This window comes from Nematolebias whitei, chromosome 10 (assembly GCF_014905685.2).
Source record: "Nematolebias whitei isolate Nwh7 chromosome 10, NemWhi1, whole genome shotgun sequence".
NCBI classification, from domain to species: Eukaryota; Metazoa; Chordata; class Actinopteri; order Cyprinodontiformes; family Rivulidae; genus Nematolebias; species Nematolebias whitei.
Window position 1 is genome coordinate 47,726,191 of NC_056507.1, and position 11,290 is coordinate 47,737,480.

The 11,290-nt window shown below is 41.3% G+C and overlaps 1 protein-coding gene across 1 annotated transcript in view; it reads left to right on the forward strand.

Annotated features, from left to right (window-relative positions):
• The window catches only part of LOC119416421 (alpha-aminoadipic semialdehyde synthase, mitochondrial), a gene marked incomplete in the record, with an annotated part of 132,308 nt that overhangs the window by 106,436 nt on the left and 14,582 nt on the right, over nucleotides 1-11,290 (forward strand). Inside the window, 2 exon segments of the mRNA XM_037683659.1 lie at nucleotides 2,103-2,191; nucleotides 2,271-2,447. Coding sequence (XP_037539587.1) covers nucleotides 2,103-2,191; nucleotides 2,271-2,447 — 266 coding nt within the window.

Consider the following 11,290-nt stretch of genomic DNA (forward strand, 5'->3'; position numbering starts at 1 on the left):
TTTTATCACAGATTTTAGTTGATTTTATCATTGATTTTAGTTGATTTCATCACAGATTTTAGTTGATTTTATCATTGATTTTAGTTGATTTTATCACAGATTTTAGTTGATTTTATCACAGATTTTAGTTGATTTTATCACAGATTTTAGTTGATTTTATCATTGATTTTAGTTGCACTCTGTAGCACTTTGAGATTTTTGTTAATGAAAAGTGCGTTACAAATTAAATTCATTACTATTATTATTATTATTATCATGAAGTTCAGGGTTATTTGACACTTTCCTGCCTGTTCTGTGAGTTTAATAGACAGACAGTTACTTCTTACCTTGTGTTGCAAACTATTTTCAGTTACTCTGTATTGCTTTGCTCGCTGCTCCTCACACCCTCTCGGTGAAAAGCTACGGCTCGAACAGTTGACTCCTGGGAAATGTAGTCCTTTTGACTTGTGTTAAAGTGAATGCTTACTGGAAAAAAAACTACAAAATAGCTGTGCCCGTGTTTTTTGTTTGTTTGTTTGTTTCATTTTCGGTTATTGGTTGGTTCCCGCTCCTGTCTGCTCCAGTTAGCTTTCAGTCCGGTCACGTCCCGGTCACGTGAGTTATAATGAGGTTGACTCCGGTCCCGCCGGAATCTGGCCAGAATCACATGACCGGCGGTACTCTCGAGAAAATGTCATCCTCTAGTTTCCAGCTACAAAATGTGTATCTTCCTCCTTGCTCCATTGTTTGCATTTCTGTCACAGCGTGCTGTCACAGGTGATGATAATGTGACTGAATTGTGGCATAGAGCTGACATCACGTCCCGGCCCCGAGACGCATAGAGGAAATAAAATTAAATTACTAGGGAAAATGACAAAAATAGTAACACACACAGTAATTTGGATAAGTAACTTTAATCTGATTACTGGATTTTGGCATAGCAACGTGTTAGATTACTAGTTACTGAAAAAAGTGGTCCGATTAGAGTAACTCATTACTGACATCACTGGTTACCACGCACTTACGTATTTGTGTTGCGGCTTTTTCTGTTCGGGTTGAAACTGAAGTGGCTGCTTCCTGGCTGCTTCAACCCGAACAGAAAAAGAAATGCATCAGTGAAACACTGTAATCATATCGAAATATTGAAAATGTGCTTGAAACTCATATCATTGTTATTGAATAAAGGTATATTGTGACATATACTAATGTCGAATTATTGGCCAGCCCTAATCCAAGCATCTTTTATTTCGGAGTTCAAAATATTTTTGTTACATGCAGAAATAAAATGTTGTGTTCTCTCTAGCAGTTAATTGATTTCATAAATGCAACATGTTTTTTATACATATACGTAAAAAAAAACTGATTAAAAAAAATCTCATTTTAGATTTCAAAGGGGTTTTGCAGCTCTGTGTGTTTTTTTGTTGTTGGGAGACGGTCCATATGGCTTTTTAAGCATTTATGGTTGCCGACCCTTGACATAGCTGGTCTCACCACTGTCTGTAAACTTTTCCTTTGACCATCCAGATTTACAACAAGCACTACTGTTTGCTAACACTTAGCATGATAAAAATGGCTACAAGTCATGGGATTAGCTTACTTACCACCTTTGTTTGACGTCATACGATCGTAAACTTCTGTGATAAATCCACGATGCCAAATATTATTCCTCGGTATGTGATGAAATATGTAGTAACAAAGCTTGAAAAAAAGCAAGAAGTCAAGGTTGCTTATAGCTACGTAGCTTCTTTGAACTTAGTTTGCATGTCAGCGCTGAAACTCCAGAAGACACTGATTGGCTGGATACACAAATCATGTGACACAGGTCTGTTTTGACCGGAGGGGAGGGTTTCGTCCCCCACTCTGCACACATCAGGTGGCTGCACTGTACAGACTGCTGCGCTCAGGCTGACAGTTTATTATAAAACGGGAGATAACCCTGTGGCCAGTTTGCAACTGTGCAGCATAGATTTTCTAGTTCGGAGAGAATGTGCGAGGAGTGTGCGATTGTACAGGTGTGTAGCTTAGAGTGGACATTGAGTGGCCATCTTAAGTTGAATCCAGTTATAGATGTACAGCCATGTGATATTTTGCTAACACAGCTGACTCCAAAATCTGTTCTTCAGGTTTGGGTTGCTGGGAGAGGACCCGGTTCCTCATGCTGACAGCACTCTGAGCGCACTTGCTAAACATCTGGAGAGCAGACTTTCTTTTGGTGAGTTCCTGAGCGCAGCAACACGGTTGTAGATACCTGCAGGTACACAAATTAAACCTCACCCCCGACCTCCCGTCAGGTAAGAGGGAGCGAGACATGATCGTCATGAGAAACGATGTGGGCATCCGACATTCGACGGGCGAGCTGGAGACCAAACACATCAGCCTGGTGGTTTACGGGGACCCCAATGGCTTCTCCGCCATGGCCAAGACTGTAGGTTACCCAGCAGCCATTGCTGCCCGCATGATCTTGGACGGTGAGTGACAGAGCTCCACAAAGCCTGTGTGTGGATGTAGTCAACATTTATACAGTCCAACAATACTTCTACCTTTTTTATTGTGTTAGAATTTGTTTGGCTGCTCTCACAGTAACTTTATTAAACTCTTGTGTTCCTGAGAGGAACAATCAACCTTGTTAAATACACTAAATACAACTTTTAATCCCACATTTATCATCTCATCATATATCACATCATCAAATATCACATCATCAAATATCACATCATCCAATAACATCATCAAATATTCCATCCATCTATTTTCTTTACCCGTTTATTCCATTTTGGGTCACGGGGTCGCCGGTGCCCATGTCCAGCTATCACTGTGCGAGGGGCGGGGTACACCCTGGACGGGTCGCAAGTCCATCACAGGGCCACATAGAGACAAACGAGACAAACAACCATTCACTCTCTCACTCACACCTAGGGACAATTTAGAGTTACCAATCAGCCTAACATGCATGTTTTTGGTCTGTGGGAGGAAACTGGAGTACCCGGAGAAAACCCACGCATGCACGGAGAGAACATGCAAACTCCACCCGGAAAGGCCCCTGGACCGGGATTTGAACCAGGGACCTGCGCGCTGAGAGGCAGCAGCTCTACCAGTTGCGCCACCGTGCTGCCACATCAAATATGATTGATTGAACTTTATTTAAAAAGGGACAATGCAGAACTCAAACATAAATGTTGCCATTTGATGTGCTGTTCCAGATTATAGCAAAAGCTAATTTGCATCTGCAGTCCCTTGACACATCACATCATCAAATATCATCATCAAATATCACATCATCAAATATCATCAAATATCACATCATCAAGTAAGTAAACTTTATTTATATAGCACCTTTTACAGATCAGAAACCACAAAGTGCTTTACAGAATAAGACATAAAAACACAAGATAAAAGATAAAAACACAAACGATAAAAGATAAAACAACATGCGTATGACATAACACAATATGAAATTAATTAAAAGCCAGTCTAAACAAATGTGTCTTCAGCTGCTTTGTAAAAGAATTTAGAGAATCAAGACAGTGCAAAGTCAGAGGCAATGCATTCCACAGTCTGGGGGCCACAGCCCTAAAAGCTTTATCCCCTCTGGTCTTAAAATGAGTTCATGGGACCATTAACAGCCTTTGACTGGAAGATCTGAGGCTCCGAGAAGAGGAGTAGGGCTGTAAAAGGTCAGAAATGTAGACTGGGACTTGACCACTCAGGGCTCTAAAAGTAAGAACTAAAACTTTTTAATGTATTCTAAAACGTACGGTAGCCAATGTAAAGAGATTAAAACTGGTGTTATGTGCTCTCTTTTCCGTGTGATGGTTAAAAGCCTTGCAGCAGCATTCTGAACTGTCTGCAAATGATCACGATCCTTCTTAGTCAAACACATGAAAAGACTGTTACAATAATCCAGACGGATGTAATTAAAGCATGGATAATCCTCTCTAATTTGGCTTTTGACACAAGAGACTTAAACCTAGAAATATTTCTTAGTTGAAAAAAGCAATTTCTGATTAATCCACGAGAGTGGCAGTGCAGTGACATGGCAGAATCAAAAATAATGCCAAGGTTTCTGAGATTTGGTTTGACAGAAGAGGCCAATACACCGAGGTGTTGTTTAATTTCATATATTTGATTGTCAGGAGCAATAATTAGGGTTTCAGTTTTGTCACAATTAAGTTGCAGAAAGTTGTCACTGAGCCACTGTTTGATATTGCTAATACAATTTAACAAGGAGGACAATTTGTGATGTTCAGAAGGCCTGAAGGAACTATATAGTTGAATATCATCAGCATAGAAATGATAAGACACATCTGAAAACTGACTTATTATTTGGCTGAAGGGGAAAACATACAAAAGAAAGAGAATAGATCCCAACACTGAGCCCTGAGGTACCCCACATATCAGGCTCTTGGATTCTGACATTATTTGGTTTGCAGAAGCACTAATTGTTCTACCAGAAAGATAGGAGATAAACCACTCCAGTGCCAAGCCTGATAGACCGACTACATCCCGTAGCCTGTTAATCAAAATACTGTGTTCAACAGTGTCAAAAGCAGATGTTAGATCTAAGAGAACCATCACAGTGGATCCTCCAGTCAGCTGACATCAAAATATCACTGGGAACTTTAAGTAAAGCAGCCTCTGTGGAGTGGAGCTTTCGAAACCCAGACTGAAATTTGTCAAAAATCTCATGTTTTTCCATGTGAGCAATTTTTCCACGTGAGTGATTAGCTTCTCAGCTACTACTTTGTCAAGAAGCTTTGAAAAAAACGGATCTTGAAGATTGGCCTGTAATTTCCAAATTTTGTAGGATCCAGGTGATCCAGGTTTGCTTTTTTTAATAATGGCTCAACAACAGCATGCTTGGATGAGCTTGGAAACACACCTGTTGAAAGAGAATCATTGCAAATATCTACAATGCAGGGACCAATGACAGAAAAAAATATTTTTTAACAACATTGCCGAAATAATGTCATTTGGACTGGTAGAAATTTTCATTTTATCAAATAAAGATGAAATGTCACATAACGTCACTTGATCAAATGCAGTCAAGGAATAAGAACGCGAAGAGCCAGAAATAGAATTATGGCACATAGATGGACAAATGATTCCTCTGACCATAGGCATCACAACCATTATATGTGAAGGGGACATGTCCTCCCACATTAAAAAAAAGTTCATTTGCCCCCCCCCCCCCCCCCAACACACACACACACACTTTTACAATGAAACATTAGTTCATTCGGCGCAGTCTCTCTTTCTTCATGAACAAATCCATTCCACTTGTTTAATAGGAGAATACTCAAACCACTAAAACTGCACTCCAGGTTTTCCTGGTTACCTCCAACTCTAAACACAGCAGCCTGCTGCATGCACTGTTTCTCCTCTACATCTCCTCCCAACACGCACAGGTGGAGGAGATGGAGACACCTCTGCGTTGATCACTCGCCAGTTTAGCAGCTTAGTGCTGGCAGAGGTTGACCGGGGGGTTGATCATAAACATGTATTCATGTTAGGAGGATGCTTGAGAGGAGCTACATTTGTAGCATGTTAGCTTAGCAGTAACTGTGACGCTGTGAGACACTGCAGGTGTAAGAGACTCTGTGTGTTCAGGTGCATTAAAGTTGAAATGTCTTTAAAACCCCACGCCTTATTGTCCTCAATCTTCATGAGAAACATCATTTAGATGAGTAGTGTTGAACACAAGTAAAAAAGTCCAGTGGTGATGTTTTTTATTTCTCTATAAAGGCAAATACTGCCTAACTGACGCTCTGTATTAAAGTGTATTAAAGTTAAAATGTCTTTAAAACCCACAGCTGAATTTACACAAACTTGGTGAGAAACATGATTTAAATGTGTGGAATTAAAGGAAATCTAGGTGAAATGTTGCTTTTGTACATCCTGATGCATGCTCAATAATCCAGGTAGAAACATCTAAAAAAGTTGAGTCTGGTCCTCTGGACATTCAAATAAAACCAACAAAGCAAAAAAAAAAAAATGTAGAAACATTTCATCTTTCATCCGAAAGACTTCCTCAGTCTGAGGTGCTGTATTCAGCTCAGTCTCTTAAATAGCACCTTCTCAGAGTGGATCAACCAGTTTGCTGCTGACAACCAAAACCATCTGCTCACATGATCAAGAAGGACCATCAGCCTAACAATGGATCATTAGCACCTGATGGCTGTTTACTATTCACAGGAGGCTGAGTGATACTAGCAATAACAGCATTGTAAGAGGGGGACATTTGAACCCGGAGGCTCCACCCCTGTTTAACGATGGTCGATTTCTTTTCACAAATATGGCCTCCTTTACTCTTCTCTCAAACCATCGTTCCTCTCTGTCCAGGATGTGAACATCATCATCCCTGAAAGAGTGACCACTGGCCTGGAGATGAGTGTAGACCGCAGAGTCCTGGCCTGATGTTGTTGATCTTCTGTGCTGGGCCATCCTTTTGGCCAGTGGCTGTTTAGTTTCCCTGTTGTTAGACTGATCACAGCTCTCCTGACACTGAACAGCATACACAATATTACTCTGTTTGTGCCGGGGGACTAGATCTTTGGTATGAACCAGTTCTATTTCGTATAAGCTTCGCCCTTTAAGGTTGTCGCTTGGTGGGTTTATCCCATTATGTGGAGCATTGCACTGAAAAATTTAGTCCACCTGCTGTGTGGGCCCTACCCGGTCCGTATAAATTATGTTAAGAGCGGGAAATCGGCTCCCATTTTTTCTTCAGCGAGCTAATAGCATTGTCAGAAAAACAAAGAAGGAAAATTGTGTAGATGACCAACCTTTGTTAAGGATGCTTGGCCCGGCAGTCGACCTCCGGTCGTCCGGTGAGTTCTCCTCCCCGAGGAGAAGCTGACGAGCAGTCTTATTTCAAGGTAAGCACCGAGGAATATTTCTCAGTGACAGGTCACTACACGCTGGACAACGCCATCTTGTAATTTTCCTCTTATTGCCGACCCTTGGAGCAAATCGGATGGTTCCTCCGGGACAGGCGCGCTCAGCTGCAGCCCCCCGCTGCTCATTCCCTCCTGGAGAGCGTAGTGTCGGTGGAGGGGGGCTGAGTGAATGCTCACCCCATCCCACCTCGTTTCGCATCGGCGATCACACCGCTCCGGCCGACGGCGCCCTCAGGGGTTGCCCGGCGTAACCCAGGAGGCGGCTGACATGAAGGGACCCCTTTTTCTACGTCCCACGCCTTTCCCGCCAGTTCAGATGAGCCGGCGGGAAGGTTGTTTACTGGGTTCCACCGGCTCACCATCTTGATCCATATGGCCTCGTGTTCCAACAGGACGTCCTACGGGCGAGGCCACAGACGGTTCTTTCCTGGTAGATTGGGGGAGCCAGTCTCCACAGTACGCACCTATCACCAGAGTGGAGGGGTTCACCGAGCGGGGCTACCCCTCGGTAACCCCCCTTGAGCCAAGCCTCGCGGAAGCTTTCGGAGCAAAGCTGTCCAGGTCGGAGCAGCGTCCCGTCCCTCCTGGGAAACACGACCAGACGGTGACCACGCTCTCCAATGGAGCCCATCAATGTGCTTTTCAGGCAGCCGCAGCTAAAGACAACGTGGCGCTGCTAGCATATAGTGTAGTATGTACATATACTGATATATATATTCATACTGTTAAACGGATTCTTTCATTTTTCTGGACTGTATAATGACGTGCATCTGAATTTAATAAAATGTGGACGTGAGACGTTAATTATCTTTGACTCACCAACGACAGTGGGTCATTTATTAACAGAATCAAGTTTAACACATCACACATTTACATTAATTGGCAAGAATTGAAAATAGCGACAGCTTATTAATCAGTTTTACAGGAAGTAAACAATGCGGCGATTGTTCTCACTTCCAGTAGTACAGCAGACGTCAACCACACGGCGGTGATTGAAAAACTTTGCTTCAGACATTTCTAAAAATATCTGTAATGATTTTTAGCAGATAGAAGAATTTTAAAGATGGAAAGATGAAGTTTATCTTGAGAGAGATGTGTGAGGGAATTTGTCTGTTTTAACCAGAACATGCACGCTCCTTTGGACCAGCTTATCCCAACGGTACACTTTGGTTGAAGATCGACTTTTTACCTTTCTGAAGATATGTCAGTTCCGGTGTAAAGTTCCACTTCGAGCCACTTTTCAGCGTCTCCGTAAGAACAGCTAAACCTCGGGAGTCGTGAGGTCATCCAAAACAGAAATTTCATAATTCCCAGATCTTCTCTGGTTCAGCTTGATTTTCTTTCTTTCATCAGCATCCTGAATTCCAGCCTTCATGAACTCTGGGACTGCTGTAACTAGGAAGTGCTGCACCTTTTAAGAAGGGTCACTTCTGGTTCATTTGAGGATTTTCTGATTGGTCGAATGGACCAAACAGAGGTGTGTTTTGTGATGTAAGGTGTTATGAAAAGTCAAGGAAAAAGATTAAGATTGTTTAAGAACAGACAAGATATTGTTATGAAGAATTCAGACTTCGTGGAGTCGCTTCTCCAGTATCTTGCTGTAAAAGTTAAACATGACATTTCTTTTTCAGTAAACTTGCTGTTGACCGAAACTTGAACTTTGACCAACTTACATCCTTGCTCATTGAAGACAGAAAATCAGACAATGCATCATTAACCTGATTTCTACTTTGAATGAGGATTAAATTGTTATTACTGTTTCACAGTTGATTTAAATGAGTAGTTCACTTCAACATTTAAACATTGTTTGAACTAACACAATTTGATTATCAAACATTTGTAAAATGGTAATATAATAGAAAGTAGTCTTCTTTTACTTGATTAATTCAAGAAAGAAAGTCAGGATGGGTCAACCTGTATTTCTGGATTCAAATCAATGAAATGACAAGTTCTGTCCCATATGGTCCTTAAGGTCAAGGTTTTGACATCAGGCCTAGTTCACTACAGTCCCCCCTTTGGAAATCATCGCCTGTCCATGGGGATGAATTCCAACATGAACTTACGCCTTTGAATGTCCTTGAGCTTGATGTAATCCAGCAAGGAAAACAAAAGTCAAAAGTAATCCAGAAAGGAAAACAAAAGTCAAAAGTAATCCAGCAAGGAAAACAAAAGTCAAAGGTTGTAATCCACAATGTTTTTGATAATTCCATTGTGTTGATGATAATTCCATAATGTTGTTGGTAATTCCATTGTAGCAATGCTTTAACCCCCTTGGAAACAGAGTCTGTAATCCATTGGAAAAAGTCATATAATCCACAACGGTAAATCCACAACGATTGGAATTTTTTATTGATCAGCATACAGAGGGGTTCCCTTGGATTGAACTGAAGATGCGGCCACTGGATGAAGAGTGGAGACCAACGTCAGGATTGCAGGTCTCCTCCAGCGACGGTCGTCTCTGGGCGACGTCCAGTCTGTGCCGTTCTGGTTCAATGTGTCATGCAATTATGTGGTTTAAGGTGGGCTTATGAAGGGGATTTTACATAAGGCCTTAAACTATATGCACCTGGTGTGTAAGCTATTATGATTGGGAACAGCTACAGCTACCAGTTAAGGGGTGGAACATGCTGAAAAGGGTAACTATAGGGATTGTAGTGAACTTAACCTGATGTCAAAACTAAGCCTAAGGTCAAAACCCTTGACCTTAAGAACCTTGTGGGACAGAAACTGTCATTTCATTGATTTGAATCCAGAAATACAGGTTCACCCATCCTGAGACTTTCTTTCTTGAAAATCAAGTGAAAGAACACTCTCTTTTTATTATCATTACTATTTTACAAATGTTGATAATCAAAGTGTCTTAGTTCAAACCATTTTAGATGTTGCAGTGAACTAATCAATTTTATTAACTGTGAAACAGTGTAATGATTTTTTAATCCTCATGCAAAGTTAGAATTCATGTTAAGGCCTGTTACAGAGTAATCATGTATTTTCTGATTTCTGTCTTTGAATGAGCAAGTGTAAGTTTTGTCCAAGGTCGGAGTCGAAGCAGACATGTGTCTTGTTTTAAAATCCTCTCAGACGTAAACAGTTGGCACCTGTTTCTCCAAACTCGCCAAAATATCTCTCTCGCCTGTCTGAGAACAGTTTAATCTGTTCCATAACAATTCTTGCTGTTTTCTGACTTCTAGTAACCTCTTGCATCACAAAACACACCCCTGTCTGGTTGATATTGACCAATCAGGAACTCCCAAATGGACCGGGAATAGAGCTCTTTAAAAATGGCGGTACTTCCTAGTTCTCCCAGTTCTGAGCAGTTCGGTGAGGCGCTGAGAAGTTCTGAGATGTTCGCAGTTCTGTGAAGTCGTTTGGGAGAACAGAAGTCCAGCCATGATAAGGCTCTTCCGAGTTGGATTATAACATCTTCCACCTCTGAGTGGAACTTCTGAAGGACTCCACTCATGTGAAGTCCACTTGCTGATGTGAGCTGGTGTCGGACGGAATCTCGTCACTACTTCGGATGAGTCACAGCCATCCTATGGAGACGCTGGACAGGTAGCGTTAACTGGAACTCCATATCTGCTGATTAATCTTCAGAAAGGTAATGAGTCAAGTTCCCTACCAAGCGTACCGAGGAAAAGCTGGGTTCGAATGGAGAGTGTCGGTTCTGGTCAACACTCCCCCTCACACACCATCTTTTACTCCCTTTAAACTTCATTTCCATCTTTAAATCCTTCTATCAAGTAGAAATCCTTCCAGATAATTTAGAAATGTCTGTGTAAAGTGCTCATCCACCGCCGTGTGGATAATTGAACATAATTGTACAGTTTTCATTAATGTCTGTGGTGAAGCAATGGAAAATCATGGCCGTATGGTTCTCCTGGTTGTAAAGCTGATTGATTATGTTGTTATTCTCATATTTGCCAAATTAATGTAAATGTTTGATGTTAAACTTTGATTCTGTAAAATAAATGACCGCATTCATTTTGATGGGTCAAAGATAAATGACGTCTCACGTTACATTTCATTAAATTCAATGCACGTTTTATTCAGTCCAGAAAAATGAAGAATCCGTTGTAATTGATGAATATATCTCAGCATCTGTTCATCTACAGGATTTATACCTATAGAAGAGTGTTCCAAACTATTTTTCCATTCCTAACTTGGTTTAAGTTAGCTTTACATGGCAAAACATAGTTTGGTTCAATTGTCTGTTGTCTTTTAGACGAACGACTTGAGATTGGGTGTTTGGTTTTCCCATAAATGTTTTTGGAAGTCTATGGCGAGACTCATCAAAAAGAATTAGCTATCCCCCCGAATAGAATTGTTCGAGTAGGTTCGGCTTACGCGTTGTGAGACCAATGTAGATTATGGTACTTAAGGTAGCATTAATCTACATTGACTCCGCAAAGATT